The following is a 23,033-nucleotide window of genomic DNA, read 5'->3' as shown; positions in this document are numbered from 1 at the left end:
GTGGGACCTTGGCAATGCCTGGCAATTCTAATATATTTTTCTGGTCAATCTACCCTCTCTTTTCTGAGAGGTCCACTTCAAACCTATGAGCCCATCATCCCACTGAAATCGCTCTTGTCATGTTCTAACTTTACTCAGTGTCTCACTAGCATTTGGTACTACTGACCACTTCCACCTCTTGATATATTGACTTCAGTTGACTTTGAGAACATCTGTTTTCCCCTTGTCATTTGCTGTTCCTTTCTGATTTTTGTGACTGGATCTTCTTACTATTTTATTTTTTAAAAGATGAATGCAGAGATTCTTTTTTATATGTTTATTTATTTAATTTATTTATTTAGGCTGTGCCAGGTCTTAGTTGTGGCACGCGGGATCTTTAGTTGCAGTATGAGGGATCTTTTAGTTGCGGCATGCAGACTTCTTAGTTGCGGCATGCCTGTGAGAGCTAGTTCCCCGACCAGGGATCGAACCCGGGCCCCCTGCATTGGGAGCTCGGAGTCTTACACACTGGACCACCAGGGAAGTGCACTTCTTACTCTTTTAGATTAGAGCTCAGTCCTAGATCCTCTTCTCTATTTATATCTGCTGTCCATGGTTTTAAATATCATCATTTTTTAGTGTTTTTAGATAAGCAAGGTATTTTCTGTCTGTGTTGCTTCACATAACTTGAGAAGCATTGAATCCTTCCCACATTTTTCTCTTAATACAATTTGACTTCAAAATCATACTGGGAAATACGATAACTTATTTGGATGGCACTCCTGCTTTTCCTCTATAAAGGTTGTTTCAAGGTAATTGGTAATTCAGCTATTTCCTCATGCCTCATTTCCAGTTCCTACTGTCATTTTACTAGATGGATTCTTTTGTTCTCCTTGTTCATTCACTGAGAATACACGTTTTTAAAATCATTACTAGAGCGACTTCAATCTTCTAACCTCCAATTTAAAAAAAAGTTTGCATTCCCATATTTCTTTTCATTCCCTACTTACTTATTGTAGCCTCTAATTCATTACAAATATTCCAGTACATTTCATGCAGATGAGTCACAATGTCTGCATTTTCTTTGGTTTTGTTTTCTTTTTGATATTTGACCTTTCCTTTTTTTTTTTCCAATAATCTTCTCAGGCATGTGAAACCAAACTGTAGTTCACTCATTCCTTAAAGCATTTGGCTTTTCCTCAAGTTTTGGCTCTAAAATAAAGTACCCTTAGTCATTTTCCTGGTAAGCTTTTCATTCGCCCTGTGATAGACCCCCCCAACGTCAATCTCCTTTATCACACTTGGTGCATTTCTAAAATGGATGGCCTGCATTGCCTATGGCCACGTTCAATACCCAAGAAATTGAGAATGGAAACCCTCCTACGCTACCTAGGGGAAGTGTTGCCTTGCTATTATCTGAAACAATGCATGGTTAGTCCCCTGTGGTGAAAGTTCTGCCTAGGGTCTAGGCCTCCCTGGTTTTTATAAAGCATTTGCTAATCAAGGGCTCTCGATTGCCGGGCAGATTTGTCCCACTAATGGAGTTGCCTATGCTGTTTCCTTGACTTCCACCTGAGGAAGTTATTTCTGTGGCAGCTAAATTCCGAATATGCTTCCTCTCATCAATACTACTCCATCTACATACATTGACACGACCTGGCTTTTTCTCCCTTTACCTCCATGAACTTGGCAGCTCTGGTGTGCCTCTCTAGCCATTATGCTCATATAGATAGTTTAGTCATGTTTTGTTTTGCTGGAAGAGACCAGACAGGGCCTTCGTCCTTTGTCTTCATAGGCATCCAGACAGAAGTGGGCCGGTCCGCGATTTCATTTTGACATTCAGTCACAGTACTTGTGTTACTGAATCCCTGGATATTAATCAGGATGAGCATCTGTTGAAGCCTTCTTAGGTGCCTGCACAAGGCCTTGAGGTGGTTATTGAGCAATGCTAGCACCAGATGTGACAGTATCAACAGTGTATCCAGCCATTCCTCCATCAACCATTGTTTTCACTATTCTTGGAAATTTAAAAATATTATTCTGTCTTCTATCACTGCTGATTGCAGTGATCCCTTTTTACTAGTTTTGTTCTTAGGAAATGAAACCGATTTAAATATGAGCCAACATTAAACCCTTAGGAAAGGTAAATTTGTAAACACATTAATCTATGTATAAATTGGAAAGCTCACCGAACAGAAAGAAAGGATTTAAGGTATGTGATTACCTGGACTCTCTTCTGGCGTTAGATTTGGAGAATTTACTCAAAAGCTTAATATGCAGAACCCAATTCCATGGCTCTCAAGGGGGTTTACGCTGTGCTGAAAATGGAGTTACATTAGAAAGGTGGGCTGGCCCTGGGCAAAATTGCGAAGCAGAAAATGTCTTCCAGCGTCATTGCCCTCAGCTTTACTCCTGGCCTCTGATTCCTCTGGGAACTAGCCTAGGCGCTCAGGGCCTTTTTTCTTTTTTTAACTACACTGAAATGCCTACCTTTTTCAGACTCCTTGCCCGATTAAAAGCAATGCTCTCACCACCCTTCTCTCTCTTCAGAGAGAGTGAATTTTAGCGAAAATTGTCAGTTAAGAACTCATGCCAGTAATAGTTACCTCTTCCAGACAATACATCCTTCAACCAAAACAGTGGATTTGTAACCATCCCAAAGGCTGGTGGGAAACATCCTTCCATTTAGTTCAGTCTCGATTTCTTGCTCTTTATCACATGTCACCCTGAAAAACCAGTGTATTCAAATTGGGGTGCCCTGTATCATCCTTTAAATGTCAAGTATGAGCCAATAAAGTAATACAAACAGATATTTTTGGGAGAGATCCTTTTCTCTGTCTTAATATCTCCCACAGAGCAGTCTTGCCATGAAGAATCTTTTCTTTGATTTCCTTTTTGAAATCTTTTTAATGAATTCCTCTTGCAATACATATATTCATTTATAAATAATATATACAATTACTTGTAATTTCCTTAATATTTACATTAGTAGTACTATATTGAAAATATCATTTATCATTGCATTTGTCTAACTTAACTAAATGAACCTAGTTGATTTCTTGTATTATTCTACTGGATGCAGAGATTAACTATTTTCTTACTGTTGGGCATTTGGAGCATTTCCAGTGTCTGCTTGTAACACACAGAGCTGCAGTAAACAAATCTTTCTGAGCCTCTTCTTGTGAACAAGTACAAGAGTGTCTTGTGGGAATATAGCTATAAGTAGAATTGTTAAATAAGGCAGCCCATAAATATGTATAAGGTCTAACCGTTGTCCTGAAACTTGTTTTCCTGGGACAATAACTGACAGTGATTTGTTCTTAGGTCTGTCTTTTTTCTCTTATGCTGACTGAAAGTTGAATTTCAGAGTCCTGTGGTATCTACCATTCACCTTCACTAGATATTTTGAAAATATTCTCTAAAGTAACTGTAACAGTTTATATTGCTCCTGGCAGTATGTGAGATTTCCTGTTTCCAACATCCTCACTAAATTTTATCACAGTGTTTGGTATTTTTTCCCAGTCTTTTAGGTGCAAAACTGTGTCTGTTATTTAAATTTCCATATCTTCAGTTGCTGGGCTTTTCATCTATTTATCAGCCATTTGGGCCTGCTGGTCGTTTGTTTCCTTTGCTTACTTTTCCATTAGGTCGTTTGTTCTTCTTCCTCTAAATTAACTATACTTATATTTTGGATACTCAAACAAATATCATGTGAAAATGCTTATATGTGGAATCTAAAAAAAATGATACAGATCAACTTTATATATAAAACAGAAACTTTATAAACAAAACTTTTTATACAAGACATAGAAAATGCACTATGGTTACCAAAGGGGAAAGGGGTGGGCGAGGGATAAATTAGGAGTTTGGGATTAACATATACACAGTACTATACAGAAAATACATAACCAACAAGGACCTACTGTTTAGCACAGGGAAATATACTCAATATTTTGTAATAACCTATAAGGGAAAATAATCTGAAAGAAGTATGTATAACTGGATCATTTTGCTGTACACCTGAAATGAACACAACATTGTAAATCAACCATACTTCAATTAAAAAAAAAAAAACTTTGTATTTTATGTATTGTTTGTAAATATACACTCCTGGTCTGTGACTAATATTTTCATTTTGTTCATGCCTTATTTTTTACATACAGTTTTTTATAAACATAATTTTATTCATCTTTTCTTTGTTGGGTGTTTTGTGTGTCCTTAAGAAATTCTTTTCTATCCCAATACCATAAATATGTACTCCTACATGTTTAAAAGTTTCACTTTTACACTAGTCTTCATCTTTGATTTATTTTGTGAATTAAGATCTTGTTTATTATTTTCCCTATTCATAGCCAGTAATTAGCACCATTTATTAAACAGTCCATCCGTCTCCCATTTGTCATAGGTCCTGTTTACATGTATAAGTTAGGCTGTTGCAAGCTACTTTATTCTGTTATTCCGTTGGTCAGTTTTTGCATGCATACCACTTTGACTTAATTACTATGGCTTATTAATAAATACTGATATCTGGCAGGGCAAAACCTCATCTCCTTTTTGTAGTTCTTCAGAATTATCTTGGCTATTCTTTACTGGCCCTTTGTTCCTCAATCTGAACTTCAGTATCATCTTATTAATTTCTCTACAAGGGAACTCTGTTGGGATCTTGATTAAAGTTGCATAGAATTTATACATCAATCTGGAAAGAATTTCCATCTTTAAATACTGAGTCTTAATTATCATTAGGGCATATCTCTATATTTCATCATATTTTATTTCATATATTTCAATGGTTTTATAATTTCCTCCTTAAAGGTATTTAACGTTTTTCTTAGTTTTATTCCTAGGGATTTACAGTTTTTATTTGTTTTGTTTTATTTATTTATTTATTTATTTATTTATTTTTTGCGGTATGCGGGCCTCTCACTGTTGTGGCCTCTCCCGTTGCGGAGCACAGGCTCCAGACACGCAGGCTCAGCGGCCATGGCTCACGCACCCAGCCGCTCTGCAGCATGTGGGATCCTCCCGGACCGAGGCACGAACCCGCGTCCCCTGCATCAGCAGGCGGACTCTCAACCATTGCGCCACCAGGGAAGCCCTGTTTTGTTTTATTTTTAAATGGCTATTATGATTACAGAGTTTTTAATTGTTATCTATACTGTTAAATATCTATTTAAACATTTTCTTAATGCCTCAGGGATATCATCATAAATACGAGCTATCATGTTGTGCTTGGATTTTGGTTGCATATCTAAAAACCTAATCTAATAGTTCTGGTGGTTGCTTTAGAATTTGTTTTCCTGGGACAATGACTGATACATTTTCTTCCATATAGGTAGCCTGCAAGTAGAATGCAATCACGTGTTTTTCCTGGACAATGATTCAAATACTGAAGAAACCCTCCTTCGTTAGGAATATTTCGTATCTTTAGAAAATCACTTGGTCACATTTACAACATCTGCAATCGACTTAACATTTTTAATATTATTTGTCTTTTCAGTTTTACCAGTGGACTCAAGGATGACTTCAATGATGTAGTCATCAGACCGTAGGGTATTTGGAGGTAGACATACTTCAGTAATATTGACACTATCATTATCACCCAGCATAATACATGACATATAATGGATGCTCAGTGAGAATATCATTCAACAAATATCAGTGATGTTATTATGGGAATATTCAAGATAAGTTACAAACATTACACTAGACCATACTCTACTTATAAAGAACTTTTTAGTGTTTGACATTTACTGGAATTCTAGGCAAAATCACATTAAAATTTCTGTCTTTAAGTTATTTGTTTAAAAGTCTTACATTACCGAATCCATGATGGATGTTTTATTTTCATTAAATCAGCTTTCTAATACAATTTTATATTTGCAATAGCAATGAAATTTGTAGATAGAATCAATCAGCTAATGTAGGCAGGAAAATTACCAAACATTTCAGTCATTATTAAGTCTTTAGGGTGACTATCAGAGTTACCAAGTACAGTGAGCTGCTGGATGTTTGATATCCCCTTAGGGTGGTTTGCTCAATGAGCAACTGAGATTTTACTAGCTTTAGGGCAGTATCTCCCTGTGTATTAGCCTACATATGCTGCAGAGCAGACCTGTGATTTCTGTGTGTCCCAGGGAGAATGAGGCTGTGAGAGGTGAGACCTCTAATAAGGAATCTTGATACTTTCTATGCTGCAGAACTGCCTCTCCTCTCTGACTCTCTCATCATTGACTGGTACGGTGCAGTATCTACTGCTCACTGCCCCAGCATCACTTCTAAATGCTGCCATTAAGGATCTCCAGTTTTCCTGTTTCTTGTTTCTTTTGCTTCCTGCTACTTCTGGTTCAGTTCCCAGCCTTGCATGGAAGGGATGATTTTTCACATACAATTCCTATCAATCAGAGCATGACAGCCATTCAACACTGGGTTCAATCTTTGGAGCGTCAGATCCTCTTGGCAATAGGTCTCTCTTCCTTGGCACTCATGGAAGGCTTCTTTTTTGCACCTGATATTGCTAACATTGTAACCCTGCCTACTTTTGGGTCAGCAGTCATTAGAGGAGTTTGGGATTCTGGAAGGCTGGTCCCTGGATGACTAAAATTTTACTGTGAGTGTGAATTTTAATGACTTCAGTTCAAACTCTTGTGGGAAATCTTGGTGGTTGAATAATTTTTCAGTAATCTAACAACCAAAGTTGAGATGTAGAATACATTTAAAAAATATATTTAGGGCTTCCTGATGGCGCAGTGGTTAAGAATCCTCCTGCCAATGCAGGGGACACGGGTTTGAGCCCTGGTCTGGGAAGATCCCACATGCCGCGGAGCAACTAAGCCCATGTGCCACAAGTACTGATCCTGCGCTCTAGAGCCTGCGAACCACCACTACTGAAGCCCACGTGCCTAGAGCCTGTGCTCCGCAACAAGAGAAGCCACCGCAATGAGAAGCCCATGCACCACAATGAAGAGTAGCCCCTGCTCGCTGCAACTAGAGAAAGCCCACGCGGTATCTAAGACCCAACACAGCCTAAAATAAATAAATTTATAAAAAATAAAAAAAATTAAAATGCAATTTATCTCACAAAGTGGGTACACGTGTCTTCTTTTGTATAAGTTTCCTAGGGATGTGGTAATGAGGTCCCACAAACTGGGTGACTTCGGACAGTAGAAATTTATTCTCCTATAGTTCTGTCCAAAATCAAGGTTTGGCAGGGCCACGGTCCCTCTGAAACCTGAAGACGAGAGTCCTTCCTTGTCCCTTCCTGGCTTCTGGTGGTTTGTTGGCAATGTTTGGTGTTCCTTGACTTGAAGCTTTAGTACTTCAATCTCGGCCTTCATCCTCATGTGGTCTTCTCCTCTTGTGTGTCTATATGTCACCTCTTCTTATAAGGACATCGGTCATGTTGGGTTAGGGTACACTCTAATTCAGTATGACATCATCCTAACTTGATTATATCTGAGAAGAGTCTCTCTCTTTCCCAATAAGGTCGAAACAAGGTCCTGGAGGTTAGAACTTTGACTTATCTTTTGGGCTGGGGGGGGGTGCACAATTTAACCTATAACATAATTTACTAATAGACTCTTAAGTGAGCAGGACGGTGTAGGAATGTAGGATGGAGCTGCATTCTGTGAATTTTGGGGGTGTATGTGGGTGGATGTCAGGGAAAATCTTTCTTTCTCCTCTCGTAACTCATTCATTATCTTCTTACTCCCCAGTCTGCAAAACACACTCTCCCTTCATAATATATTGTTAGAAAGTGGGAAGAGGTGTTAAAAAAAATCAAGTTTTGGAAATACAGTTTATAAATAGTTTTAGTCTATGGGGAAATAACTCAGCTCTTGCAAGAGTTCTATGCTTTTATTATTTAGACCTTTGTAATTTCCATAGGTAGTTGATTGTAGTTTTTGAAAATTGCCATATTCAAACAAAAAAAGAATAGTGTTACGCAAGCTGTTATTCTAAGATGTTTGCGATTAGGGCTGATTGTGAATATTTATTATGATAATAGTGGACCAAGTCCTCTATATTGATTGGTCCTTTCTCTGCTATCCAGAATGGAGAAAAAATGAGATTCCGTTTAATATAGCTTTCCTGTACTTGTTAACTGGTTTCTAGTTTTAAGAGATTAGAAAAGAAGAATTAGAAAATACATTTCATATTGAAATTATACTCAGTTTGATATTCAATTGAGGATTTAAAAGATTGAGTATTAATTGGAATAGCTAGAATTATGTAGGCCAACTTTCTACAACTACAGGAAATGAAAAATCAGTTTAGGTCAGCGAAGTGTATACTGACCATGGAAGAAAGAATATAGGGGTGTGATGGGTAGAGAAAACAGAACAGGAGTTTAGAGGCAGAAAAGAGAGTGTTGTGCTTTTAGTAAAAGCTAGAAGATTTTCCATGTCAGAGTGTAGTATAAGCTAAAGCACTAAGAGACTATGTCTGAATAAGAAGTAAAGGAGGGATAATTGGTAGAATTCTTTAAAACTATATATTAGAGTTCATGATTTAATGTAATACAATTACATACTCTGATTAGCTATCACTATAGGTCTTGATTCTCATGATTTGACTAACTTGACAGCTTTTGCTGATGAGCATGGGATGAATAAAAAAGAAGAGGATGTGCCTAGAAACTGGGGGACTAACTGGGCACTCTTGTAAGATCTTAGGTGGTGTGCTGAGAGTTTGGTTAGGGTAGTGGCTCTGGCAATGGAGAGGACTATGTAATTATTTAAAATACTGATCAAATTAGTAGTACTTTGCCATGAATTACATTTAGATGAAGACACAAAGTGAGGTATTTAAATCAAATGTATTATATGTTGATAGGATGGGTTATCACTGATATTATACTAAAAGATGAAAGTTAAGGACTAGAGGCTATAAAAACACTATTAGACATCTTTGTTAGAAAATATACTATTAAAACTACCACTGGTTAGTATTACTATTGGATACCATTTAAAAATTTTTCTTATGGGCTAGTTACAAACCAGGTTATTTTAAGTTATTTATGCATATTATTTTATTAATCTTTTAAATTGATTCTATTGTGAATCCCAGTTCTTCATGATATGTACATTTGATGGTTTCTTCAGTAGTGAAGGTGCTTGACCGTAAGCTGTCTCATATTTTTCTGGAACCGTCTTTGTTTTGCTCTCATTTTAAATAATATTTTAGCTAGGCGTAAAATTCTGGTGTGCCTATTAGGTTTTCTCAGCATGTTGGAGATATTATGCTACTGTCTTTTGGCTTCCATTTTGCCATTGAGAAGGATGCTGTCTGTATAATTTGTCATTATGTTGTAGCTGGTCTGTTTTTTCTTTGTAGCTAAACTAAAATCTTCTCTTTGACATTTGTTTTCTTCAGTTTTACTATGAAGTTACCAAGTGTGGACTTCTTTTCGTTTATCTTGGTTGGTGTATGTTGGACTTCCTGAATCAGAGTATTAATGTATTTATTCAACTCTGGAAAATTCTCATCCATTGTCTCACAAATACTGGCTCTTTTCCATTCTATTTATCCCCTTCTTTGCAATCCCGAGTAGCCTTATATTAGAAAATTTCTCTATATTCTTTACATATTTCTTTTTCTTATCCTTCATTTCTTTAACTATTTGTGCCCTTTTTTGGTTAAGTTTTTTTAGTTGTCTTCTACTTCACAGATTTTCTTTTTAGTTGTATCTAATTTTTAATTTATTCTTTCTTCTCAGATTTAATATCTGTTATTAAAAATGTATTTGGGGGATTCCTTGGCAGTCCAGTGGTTAGGACTCTGCACTTCCACTTCAGGGGGCCTGGGTTTGATCCCTGGTTGGGGAACTAGGATGCCACAAGCCATACGGTACAGCAAAACACACACACACACACACACACACACACACACACACACACACTATCTATTTGGTTCAAAGTATCATGGTCCTTAATTCATGCTTTCAAATTCTTGTTCTACTACTATAAATATTTTTAAATGTTATATATTTTATTCCTTATACTTCTATTATCTGAAGTTCTTTAATCATTATTTTTTTTAGTTTAATTATTAAGTTCTTTAAGATCATTAACCCTGCCACTCAGCACAACTACAGTGTTCTATAATTTTGAACTGTATACTCATTTCTTTGAAGCCTTATTTGAGAGATTGCTATGCATCCTTCCAAAAAGCATTTGATTTTGTGTCTGACAAGAACCCCAAATACCACCAACCTGAAACTAAATTTTAAAATAACTTCTCTGCTTCTAGTCATGCAGATACTGTAACTGAGTTTCTTACAAACACATGAGGTTAGTACTCTGATTATAAACTATCATTGCCAAATATAAATGAACCTGTATGATTTTTTTTCTGGATAGGGACAGACATGTTTCTTTATCACTCCTCTTTGCCAGAGGACACATTTATTTTCTAGTTAATATTTTCACTGATATAGCACTTTAAGTTTCTCAATTTTATTTTGGGTAGAGAACATTACAGAGCTCTTCCTCGTGAGGGACAAGACATTCTCCTGTCCCATCTGTAGCAATTAAAAGTCTAGCTTCTAAATAACTCTTAATAACTCTAAGATTGTCAATGCTTCAGAATCAATTTACCATTTTTATTCAAGGTTGCTAACTTCTGTTTCTTTTTTTTTAGCTCAGAGATTGCCCTGCCATTTATAAAGACGTTTGTTATATTTCACATGCATTTCCAGGTGTCTTGGAGATACATTTCTTCGTATTCAGTCTCTTACCTCCTCTCATTTAAGTTTTACATAAATCTGTGACATGGGGTGATATTTTATTCATTTTACTGTTGAGTCTTAAAAAGTTTAAGTAATTTTCCTAAGGTCACACAAGGAAAAAAAATGTGAGAACCAGGACTTAAGATCAAGAAGTCTGAGCCCAGGTTCTTCACTGGTATATTCTCAGAGACAAAGCACAATTATTTTAAGAGCTTATCCTCCTGATAATTTTGTTACTTAATAGTTTGCTAGAAGAATATTAATACTATTAACATTTTTACTTTATTCGTAGTTTCCATATGTGAAGGTTAATAAGCCTAAGATTTAGAGGAGCCCCAAATTCTAACTGAAAAGAGCTAGTAAGTGATATCCAATTAATAGTGGGAAATATTAAATCTTTACTTTTCAAGGTGGTGGGAATTCAAAATGATTAGCAAAATCTGTCACGTGATGAAGAATTAGTTCTTTTTTGTTCCTTCTTTTAGTCTAGAATTATTTGGCATACATATGCATAATAGGTGGAAAGCAGACTAATTTCCATAGATGATTATGGGTTTCTCATTCTACTGTAAGGTGGGTTGCATTTGAAAAAGAGAACATATGTGATTTTTGCATCACAATCAGCAGCACTTTAAATATGTCTCTAGCCTTAATGCAGAAACATTGACTGGGCATCACAATGCCTAGTGTTACACTCTACAGTCTAAAAGAAAACTGCGATGTTTTTGCTTACCCTTGGACAGTTCTATTTTCAAGTTAAGGAAGGTTCTAAAGTTGTCTCTAGAAAAAAAAAAAAGGAAGTTGAGTCTGATCACAACACAATAGCATTGTTAGTTGGACATCTATGAATCAAGATAAGCATATCAGATGTCTGATTTTACAGAGAGAGACAAGGACCTTCTTCCATTGCAGTTCCTATTTTATATATCCTCTTGTGATTTTATTTGTTTAAGTATTGACCTAGTTCCTTAAAATTAGAGTGCATGAGGACGTCACTTTAGTGCCTAGATTTTATTTAAAAGATCAGTTTAAAAAATATTGCCACAAAGTAATTTATCACTGATTGTGATTGGTGTTAAGAACATACATTTTTCCCTTTCTTTCTTTCTTTCAGCTACATTTCAGCTTTCTTTTGTTGCTGCGCGTGGGCTTTCTCTAGTTCTGGGAGCAGGGCCTACTCTTCACTGCAGTGCGCGGGCTTCTCATTGTGGTGGAGCATGGGCTCTACGTGCGCGGGCTTCAGTAGTTGCAACACATGGGCTCAGTAGTTGCAGCGCGTGGGCTCAGTAGTTGCAGCGTGCAGGCTCTAGGGTGTGAAGGCTTCAGTAGTTGTGGCGTATGGGCTCAGTAGTTGTGGTGCATGGGCTTCATTGCTCCATGGCCTGTAGGATCTTCCCGGACCAAGGATCAAACCTGTGTCGCCTGCATTGGCTGGTGGATTCTTAACCACTGCGCCACCAGGGAAGACCCAGAACATATTTTTGTTATTGGTTTTTATTGTTTTGCTTGACATGTAACCATTGGCATTGTCCTTGAAGTGGTTATGTCCTAAACACTGTAGACTTTCTAGGTTAAAAGCCTTATTCCATTATCCGAAGTTTTTTGGCCTCTGGCAAGTTAATTTTTATATAATTCAGTTTCCTCATCTATAAAATGGGAAGAGTACCTATCCTGTAGGATGTTAATGAAGATTAAATGAGTAAATGCAGTGCTTAGAACAGTATCTGACACTAAATAAGCATTATGTTAGGATTAGCTATAATTATTAATCTCATTATTTATCATCATCATCATCAGATTGTGTTTTAGGTTTGTTTTTATCAATAGACTGACTTAGAGCTTCAAGGTTACTAAGATCACAGACTTTTTTGTGTGTGTGTGGTAAGCGGGCCTCTCACTGTTTTGGCTTCTCCCGTTGCGAAGCACAGGCTCCGGATGCGCAGGCTCAGCGGCCATGGCTCACAGAACTAGCCGCTCCGCGGCATGTGGGATCTTCCCAGACCGGGGCACGAACCCGTGTCCCCTGCATCGGCAGGCGGACTCTCAACCACTGCGCCACCAGGAAAGCCCGGATCACAGACTTTTAAGTCCATTAGCCTTAGATTCAATTCCTAGTGTTAAGCTGACCTTGGACAAATTAATAAACCTTTCTAAGCTAAGCCATAATTTTTTAATCTTTAAGTGAAGGTAATGTTGTTCACCTCATTGTGAGATCTTAAATGTAAAGTGCTTAACATTGTGCCTGGTACATAGTATTTTATAAATAGCTATTATTACTTCTTGCATCATGGTATACATGGAAGGGGTTCTTGAGATCATTTAGGCATGTGTTCTTAGTTTCTGGAGAAGAGGGAGATGAGCTAAAGGTAAGCAGAAGTGAGGAGGCAACATTAATTAACATTGAAGAGATCCACACAATCGGGCAGAATAGATTTTAGCAATGCTTCCATTTTTGGACATGATCTCTAGCTGCACCTGTTGATTATTGAAAATATTAGATTTGGGGATTCTCAGATGTAATTATAACGTGTAGCACATGAAGCAGAAGCAGCCTTTAGGCTAAATTCTATAAATGGTTGCGTTTCCTGGTTTTGCCAGCTCTTTGTGCCGAAGCCTTGACTGGAGTATTTAAATAGGGCACACTTGGTGGGCGTTTGTGTGTGTGCGTGCTCATGCAGTTATACCTGAAAAAGTTCTTTAGCTTGGAATTGTGTGAAGGTAACGAATGCGTCTGTTAAAAATCACTGAACCCACAATCTGCTGTGATTATTAAATATGGTTGCTTACCCTTTGTTTATATAGGGCCTCTTATAAAGGACATACAGTGGATTCATACAGGCTTTTTATTCCATCCAAGTAACAGTGTTGGGTTAGTGTGAATAGATGGTGACCTCTGTGTGGGCTTGGACTGAATCAGCCTTGGCTGCCATTGTCCTCTCTCCAATGTGCCAGGATGCCTGCTTCGTACTTCATGGTCCTGAATACCATCTGGCAGTGGCTTAGAATTTTGCTTGTTAAGTCCAAGTTTGCTCAGTCATGCTTCCGTTCTGTGTCTCTTAAATAAGTTCTCCACATCAATGGGTTTTTTGACATCTGCATTTTCTTCCCCAACTTTTTCTGCAAATTCTTTTTTGGTAGGAAAAGCTACTTGCTGTTCAGAGTAGGAACTGAAAATGAAATTCCCCTTCGTTGTTCAAAACCAGTCCCCATACTTACCACAAATCAGACACCTCCCAGTGGTGCCCCAGGGCAATTGCTTGTCAGTCGTTCCATCTTCATAGTATGTGAGTGAAGTAAGAATTAAACAACCATGTGTATTTGCTTTAAAAATCCATGTTATGGGACTTCCCTGGTGGCACAGTGGATAACAATCTGCCTGCCAATGCAGGGGACAGGGGTTTGATCCCTGGTCTGGGAAGATCCCACATGCTGTGGAGCAACTAAGCCCATGTGCCACAAACTACTGAAGCCTGCGCGCCTAGAGCCCATGCTCTGCAACAAGAGAAGCTACACAATGAGAAGCCCGCGCACTGCAACGAAGAGTAGCCCCAGCTCGTCACAACTAGAGAAAGTCCGTGCTCAACAACGAAGACCCAATGCAGCCCAAAACAAATAAAATTAAATCTTTAAAAAAAAAGTCCATGTTAATGTATTAATCCTTATTATGCTGTCATACAGAGTGAAATACTAATGTCAGCATGACCAGAATATTCTCTCCTTATAGGCAGACCTACCTAGGAGGTTAAATTGTATTCCCAATGTGAGTTTATTAATTTGTAGTGAGAACTCTATTTGCCAAGGAACTGGGCGCCTACATTCACTGGCAAGTACATACAGTGTAATTTTCAAGTCATTTATCACTCATTTTCCACTAACTCTGAAGGAAATAACCACTAAGGAGCACAGAATGGGTCTCCCTTTGCTTGAGAGCAGCCTGCAAAGGCAGAAGGACCGTGGACTGGCAGGTGAATGTGAAAATGGCTCCACATCAAAACAGTATCCAAAAAATCTGGGAATACAGGGAAAAGAGCACATTTATTTGACTTTTTTTTTTCAGTATAACAATTGGATCCTTGCTTTAAGTTTTTATGTACTTTATAAGAAACAACGTTCTGGAGGTTTAAGAAAAATATTGATAATATTATTTGAAATTTTAACTAGCAAATTAAAAAAAGTAATTTTGTCATGTTTCCTGACATTCTGGATACCCTACATTATTTTGACTGTGGTAGTAGATCTCATTTCCAGCGGAAGGAGAGAAAATGTTACAATTCATTGACTTTCTGTAATCTTCATGCTTTCATCTCTCTTTCTATACTTCTCTTTAATTTCATGAAACTATTGTGATCAGATGGCGTCTGTTTCCTTTGGAAATATTAGTTGAAAACTGAATTCGTCCACAGGAAAGGGGTCCTAGACCCCTCAGGCCCACTTTTCATTTAGGGTTTGATGTTAAGAAGTTAGAGGGGCCCTGAAATCTCTCTATTGACCCAGACCTGCTCAATATGGGGCTGAGGAACTAATTAATAATGAAGGGTGTGTTTGTCTGGGACATTCTCATCCACACTCTTTGTTCTTTAGAAATCTAGCAGGGAATTGGAAGAGAAGAGAGGTCAGGAGTGTGTGGCTGGTCTCTGCCTTCTCTCAGAATCATGGCTAAAAGCTATACATTGCAGGGATAAAGAAGGAAAAACTTAATCTCTCTCTCTAGATACAAATGCAGATATAGAGATATAGGATATATAGATACACATACACACACACACACTTTTTGGCCACTCTTACTTATTATTGTAGCTGACTAAGCATCCTCTTCATACTCATGAGTCCCAGCTCTCCAAAATGCAGCTTCCCCTTTCTTGAATTTCCAAATGCCTGATCAGTGGGTGTTTCTCTACAGATGTTCTTCAGATGATCCTTGTTAGTGAGTCATTCAGAAAGATCACGATGCTAGTAAGTAGAGGGCAGGAATCGTGACTTCACCTTGAATATCCAGAACTTAACAAGTATCTACCACATAGCAGGTGCTTAATAAATGCTTATTGAATGAATAAAAGGATGAATGAAATGATATATAACTCCTTATATACTTTGCACCCATTTATAGATATGATCATACAGTCAAGCCTACAAACTCAAGGCAGTGTAGACAGGACCGTCACTCTCTAACCCTCCAAATTTCCCTCACCCATAAGACTGCATGTCACCCTGTTGGGACATGTTTTCCTCTCAAGGTTGATGTTTGTTATAACCTTACTTCACTTATTTTAAGAATGTACTTTTGAGTTGGAAGGAGAGAAGACTGTCTGAGATCCATCATGACCCTCGTGACAAGCTATTGATCACAGAATTGAAGAAAGTTTGATTAGCACATTTTGGAAGTTTGTCTTTTTGAATTTAGGGTTTTGAGTTATCTTCAATCCATTTTGTTCTTTACCTATTGCCAGATCCTCCCACCGAACAAAAATACTTTTGTTAACTGTATTTTATTACAATTGATATCCTGATGTTGATTTAGATGTGGTCCTTCTGTGATCTCTCTTAATATAGGAGCCAGAATGATGGTGACATGGATGCCTCCAGTCAGTTCAGTAAAGAAGACTCATGGCTATAATTACATTTAAGAAACTACCATTTCTCTGTGATGACTTGGAAATCAATGGCAGTTCAGAAAATAAAGCATAGACTGTGCCATTTAAATCCTAGAATCTGATCATTCTGTTTTTTTCTCCCTCAAACTAGTGAAGAAAATCAGTTTTCTCCATGTGATATTTTAAAATATAGCTTAATTAAGCTGTAATTTTATAGCACCATTTACCATGTTCATGATACCAATTACTTGGAACATTTTTTTTTTGTTTCTAATTTTGAAATGTGTGGTAGAGTTTTCTATCCTAATCAACGTTTCTCAATATAAGAATTGTTCCTGTGCTTTGTTTAGCCAAAGACTACTTTAGAAAAAGTTAAGTTGACTTGTTATTTTACAGTATAACAATTCCAAGTGTAGTTTATTCATCTGCAGCCTCTAAGATGCAAATTATATAATGTGCTTTCTTTATACTTCCTACTTGCTTTTCTTTGTATTTATATCTAAGCTGATTGAAATCAATGGTGCAAGTATTATTTAGTTGTACTAATGACAACAATGAGATTCCATAGGAACTTACAAATATATTTGCACCTAAGCATAGTATCAAGACATCCAAACTGGTATAAAAAGGCTTAAGTTATGTGGACTAACTTGGGGACAGTCAGTTGTGAATTTGTGAAGCCATACAAAAACAGAAGGTTTCCAGAGAAATATACTAAAGTAGGGAATTGCAGCACATTTAAACTCAGAGTCAAGAGATCCAGCTTCTGGTCTGAACTCTGCCCTTAAGTGGGCTGTGTGACCTTGAGTGAGCCATATAAGGTTCTTGATACTTGGCTTTTCTCCTCTGAAATTAAGGAGTTGGACTCCACCTATGAGCTCATATTCTATATCTTTCAAACATAGGTAGTAATTTAGATCCTGAAATAGGTCATAATGACTTGATATCAATTGTTATCTATCTTATCATTTGTCTTCACAACATGCCAGAAACCAGATTTTTTCCCTCCAAAGCTAATTGGCAACACCTTTTATGTTTACACTATAAATTTGCGTAAAAGTTTGTGTACCAGCAAACTAATCATCCCAACTTGAATGACTAGTTAGTAGGTATTTAACATTTGGAAAACTAGGGGGCGTTGTTTGTTCATTTCTCTACGTGAGTTGTCATTTTCATCATCTGGATGATGCAGCATTAGTTCTCAGGCAATGGCTGATGTGTGTTTGTTTGGGCATTTTCCTTCTCCCTGAAGGACATCTAAAAATATTCTCTCAAGATTTATCGATTTGAAAAGGGGACTAGATTTTTATGTGTGGTTCAGAAGAACACATGGAAGACCAAAATAATTGAAGAAAAAATTTTAACAATTAGAGGTCTCTCAAATTGGAATGGTTTCCTAAGGAGGCAGAGGTCACACCTGAGTTCTGCATCTGCTAAGATTTAGGCTTCATGATGTCCTCTGACATATACTTAAATTCTGGAATTTAGACATTAACTCCCCACCTCACCACTACCTTCCTATTCTGCCTTTTTTTTTTTTTTTAACACAGTGTCTTAATTAGCAAGAGGAAGCCAACATCCTCTCTATTTGCATGTTGAGATGGTGAGCCTGCCTTTTTCATTCAGAATTAGATGATAGTATTTTATTTTATTTTTTTTGCGGTATGCAGGCCTCTCACTGCTGTGGCCTCTCCCGTTTCGGAGCACAGGCTCCGGACGCACAGGCCCAGCGGCCACGGCCCACGGGCCCAGCTGCTCCGCGGCACATGGGATCCTCACGGACCGGGGCAGGAACCCGCGTCCCCCGCATCGGCAGGCGGACTCCCAACCACTGCACCACCAGGGAAGCCCCATAGATGTCAGCATTTTTGATGATCATATTATCTCTGCTGTTCAGTCAGGATGCCACTTATGACATTGTTTTTCTTTCCTCATCACATTAAAAGATTTTTTTGAAATCACATTTCAACTACCAAGTACTATATATCAGTCTACTGACATTTCAGTTGGTTTTGATTTGTAGTCATGGTTATAGAAGAATAAAGATACTAATCAATAGAAACATTTATTGACTTAAGAGTATAAAGTCAACAGCATGCTTTTTATAGAGACACTTGCCTTACACATACAGGGTTATTGAAATTTTGGATTTATAAACAAAGATAATTTATTGGGTGCTTACTTGCTTTACAAAGTAACTTACAATAGGTTTTGTTTAATTATATGTTTGATACAGTGCAGTTATTTCAGAAACACTTCCACTGCACAATGAAATTTAAAGTTACCATGTTTATCAATTTCTTTTCTCTTTATTTTTATAAAAATATTAAGTGACATCGGATTCAGTACTGATCCTCTGCACTCCATTTTTCTTTTACGCTTAGCACATAGCTGTTTACTGTTTCCAAGTCTGCGGTCTTCTACTGCATTTAAGCAAGATAGTAATCACCATTTTATGGAATGTGGCTCTTGCTACATTTATCAAGTCCTTGCAAAGCTTCCAATTCCTCCAGGGTAGCATAAGAACCAAAACAAGCACCAATTTGAAAACCAAGCACTAACACCATTTTTTTTTTTTGGTGGGGGAGTGGGTTATATTCTGCCTAAAAGCGATACGTTTTTATCAGGCAGATGTTTTCTTGCTTCTTAATTATTGTGTACACAAGCAGTGAAGTCAGCCACAAAGTGCACTTCCAAACCTTTATCTGGGAGTTCACCAACTATTCTTGTCATATTGGAGAGGATTGCAGTGATAGTGGTAGCTGCGGTATTAATGGTAACTAATGAGTAAGCTCCCATTACTGGCAAAGCCTTGTGCTGGGTGCTTTGAATGCGTTATCTTTGATCTTTAACTCTAATGACAGCCTACGAAGTAGCTGTTATTATTTCCACCTCTATTTTATAGTTGAGGGGACTAAAACACAGAAGTGGAATAATCGCTGATCTCACAGTTTAATAATGGTTGGAAGGAGTCAGGTGTGACACTTGGTCTTTGTTAAAGATGTATATTCTCTGTTAATCCATGGGTTAATATATGTAAAACTTTTAGAACAATACTTACAAACTAAACCTTTATACAGAAGCGCTGTATACAGATTAATTAGTATTATTTCCCCTTAGTCACTTACTTGGAGATGCTGTTTTTTTCTTCTTTCCAGCAGGTGGTAGTGGCTTGAGAGGATCAAAGGATTTATCGTAGAAACCCTGCTCTGAGCTTAGGTCTGTAATCAAGTTTATGAGCTTGAATACAAGAGTGTGTATAAAAGAAACAGGCAGCTCTGGTGTCCTCTCTTTATTGCTGTCTTCCAGCTCCTACACATGCATGCTATTTCTTAGCTAAATATTTTAGTCTTATAGAAAAAGCAGTTCCTGGGGAAAATAGCTAATTTTATTCTGATAAACTCTCTTATCATTTTGTAATACAGATTTCCTTTTTCTTTTAGTAATCCTAAAACTACAGGGATGTAAAACGCATTAAAGTTATAGCCGACTCCAGAGTGCCTTTCCTTTAAAAACTTTAACAACATGAAATCATTTGTATCTGCTTAAAGTGAGTTTTTAGTTTTACTTTAAATTGGATTAAATAGTCTTTTATTTATTGGAGGATAATCTCAGAATTTAGTGTGACGTTTCCTTTTGCAGAGTCACATTTGCTAATGTGGATCTCTGTCTCTGTCTCTGTCTCTCCCTCTCTCTGGGTCTCATTCTCTTTCTCACGGACATCTCCCGAGCGCCTTCCAGGAGTGCCTGGTGTGGTTCCCAAGCTCCACCTGACAGCTCCATCCTGCTCTGTGCCATCCCCTGGCTTTGAAGCAGTATTGCTGACCAAATAGTCAGCACCTGGCTGAAGTGCTATTATACTGACCTCCTATATGAAAATCTGACCTTGAAAATCAGCTTGATTAGGCATGGTTTCTCCACAAGCTGGAAGGGGGTGTGACTGGACTCTCCTCTTAGGGCCCTTTTTTCTGAGAAGAGCCCTGCCTGAAAGGTCCATTCTTACCTGAGCTATGACTCATACCATTTAACCTGAAAATTTGGGACCAACCATGTAGCTCCCTCGGTTCACATGCAGAATAAATCTCCCCCTTCCTTGAATAAGTGGATCCCTTCCAACAGCATCTGACTTACCCATGAATACCATGTACAAATGTGTCCATTCTTTACCTAGGGTGACCCTCTCGATATTTCATTAGATTCACCTTGGTGTATAATGTTCTTTCTTGCTGCACTCTACAGAATGAGAATGAGGCACACTTCTCCCCACCACTCAGATATTTGCTACTGTCTTTTTCTGGGTGACACAGGGTGGGCAGAGAAGAGATTTATGCAAGCCTGTGGCAAGGGTAGAACACTGGGATTGAATATGTACCTCCTAACTGCCAGCCTCTACCTTAAAGTATATTTAGGCCTCTAGAGCGATACATCTTGAAAATTCACCAGTATGATAGTGAATATTTAAACTTCTGCCATGCTGCTGTTATATATTAAGCCACTTGTTTGTGCCTAGGCATAAAGACTAAGCTGGCTGGCTGTGTCATAGATGGTAGCCTCTTTTAAAGTCCAACAGCACAATAGATTTCCTTACACACCCACATTTCTTAAGTATAAAAAGGATCACTGTGAGGGTTTAAATAACTACAACACTGAGGGAATTACATTATATTTTGATCTGCCTGTAAAATGATGAGAAGAGTTTTTTATTTTCCCTTATATCTTAGGATAAATTATAGGATGCATGGCCTTTCAGTGATATAATTGACTTTATTTAAATCAACTCAGTTTTGATGAATAGATGAGAAGTATCATTTTATAAATAAATATCGAATGACTTGTGTCACCCTAATTTAATTAATTGGTCATATTAACTCTACTCTTCTGGTTCATAGAAGCATTTGTACCCCTGTGTGTTTTCTGCTCTGTGAAGCTTGATTATACTTTTTCCTAGTTCTAGTTCCTAGTTCTGTGTTCTCCGGGTGGATATCCACCCCATGGGGCCCATCTCACGTAGTGAATGATCTCCCTTTGTTTCCCTCTCCTGGGGTGCAAATGTGTACCTGTCCGTTGTTTTGGGTCCGTATTCACCATCACCACCTCGTCTCTGGTTTCCATACCTAACCAGTCCCCAAATCCGTTGTTTCTCTCATGCAGATCTCATTAATACTCCCTTCCTCTCTGTATCCCGTTCCTATTTCCCTGGTCCACGTCTTCATTACTGCTCCCTCAGATTATAACCGTGCTTTCCTATTTTCTCTGCACCAGTCTTGTCCCTTCCAGTTTATTTTATATAATGTGGCCAAAATAAAAATCTATTAAGTCATTTCCCTCCCTGCTGAGGACACAGTTCAGATCTCTTCCACAGCGTTCCAGGCCCTGGTGCCTCTCTTCCCCACACCCCCGACTCGCTGTGACGTTCCAGGTGATTGCAGTTCCCCATACTCAGCGCCCTGCTCCAAGTTCTGGAGCCTCGTGGTGTTCCTGCTGCCTCGGGTTTCCTTCCTACCTTTGTCTTCCTGGTGAATACATTTTAGTTTTTCAAAGGCTGTCAACGTTGACAGCTTCCCTCCAGCCTCACACTAAATAAGTAAATCACTTCCTCCTCTTCTTTGCCTTCATTCTTAATCCTATGTCTATGATGGCACGTAATCACTATTACAAGTATGTATTTACAACGTGTGTCCTCATTAGATTGTGAATTCCTTGGGGTCAGGGCGTTCTTAGTCACCTTTGCAATTCCAGAGCCTGGAAGAGAATCTGACATGAGTATGTGCTTAATAAACATCTGTTGAATCGCTTCAATTGTCTCACAAATGTTCTCTATATTAGAGAATAGCTTCCTAGCAGACAATTGAAAGAACAAACTTGGGGTAACTCTATAGTCTGTTATTGTCTGATTAGCTCAATTAAGAGTACAGAGTTCATGAGGCCAAGGTCTTAAGTTTCATTCCTCTCTGGAGCAGTTAACTTTATTCTTCAACTGTGAGAAACCAACTAGCCTAGTGAATACCACTGGTTCCAAGGGATTTGCAGAGTGAGAATGATTAAGGTCAGGCAAATTCATCTCAGTTCTTAGACAAATTGAATTAAATATATTCCTTATTGATGCTAAACACATAATTTTACACTTGGGTTTTGTCTACAGCACCTGTCTGGGTGCACTTACACGTTTGCCTTGAAAGTTTCTGCCTCACTGAGGGAGCTGATACCACCTGGTAATAGTGGTTTTGCAATGAGAGCTGTGATGGCCCGTCCACAGATCTTTACGACTGCCAGCCTCTGAGCCTCCCGTCTACCCACGTGTGTCTCCGTGTCTGTCTTCCAGGTGAGACGATGCGCATCGCCTCTTCAGAGTTCGCTGATGATCCGTGCTCCTCGGTGAAGCGTGGCACCATGGTGCGAGCTGCCCGGGCTCTGCTATCGGCTGTAACGCGCTTGCTCATCCTGGCGGACATGGCAGACGTCATGAGACTTCTATCTCATCTGAGAATTGTACGTATGTAGAACTTATCAAAATGTGCTTTATGTGGGTAGCAACATGGACCATGGCACTGAACTGGACCAAAGATGTTTCGCTGTTCACCAGAGCACTTGGTTACTCACCCAAGTGGTATGCCCCCAATTTCTCTACTACTAAAATTATATTCAATAATACATCTTTCAAAGTTACAGAAGAGTCACTTGAATTGTTTTCCTTCTCTCAAAACACAGAGTTTGGATTTCCCCTTAGTTCTTGGCGT

The 23,033-nt window shown here is 38.2% G+C and overlaps 1 protein-coding gene across 3 annotated transcripts in view; it reads left to right on the top strand.

Moving 5' to 3' along the window:
- The window catches only part of CTNNA2 (catenin alpha 2), a 1,200,774-nt gene that overhangs the window by 347,703 nt on the left and 830,038 nt on the right, over window positions 1–23,033 (top strand). For all 3 annotated transcript variants that reach the window (XM_049695784.1, XM_049695785.1, XM_049695786.1), the window contains one exon: window positions 22,619–22,785. In XM_049695784.1, the coding sequence (XP_049551741.1) occupies window positions 22,619–22,785 (167 nt within the window). The remainder of the gene's footprint in view (window positions 1–22,618; window positions 22,786–23,033) is intronic.

This window comes from Orcinus orca, chromosome 13 (assembly GCF_937001465.1).
Source record: "Orcinus orca chromosome 13, mOrcOrc1.1, whole genome shotgun sequence".
Classification (NCBI taxonomy): Eukaryota; Metazoa; Chordata; class Mammalia; order Artiodactyla; family Delphinidae; genus Orcinus; species Orcinus orca.
This window is presented reverse-complemented; position numbering and strand designations above follow the sequence as displayed.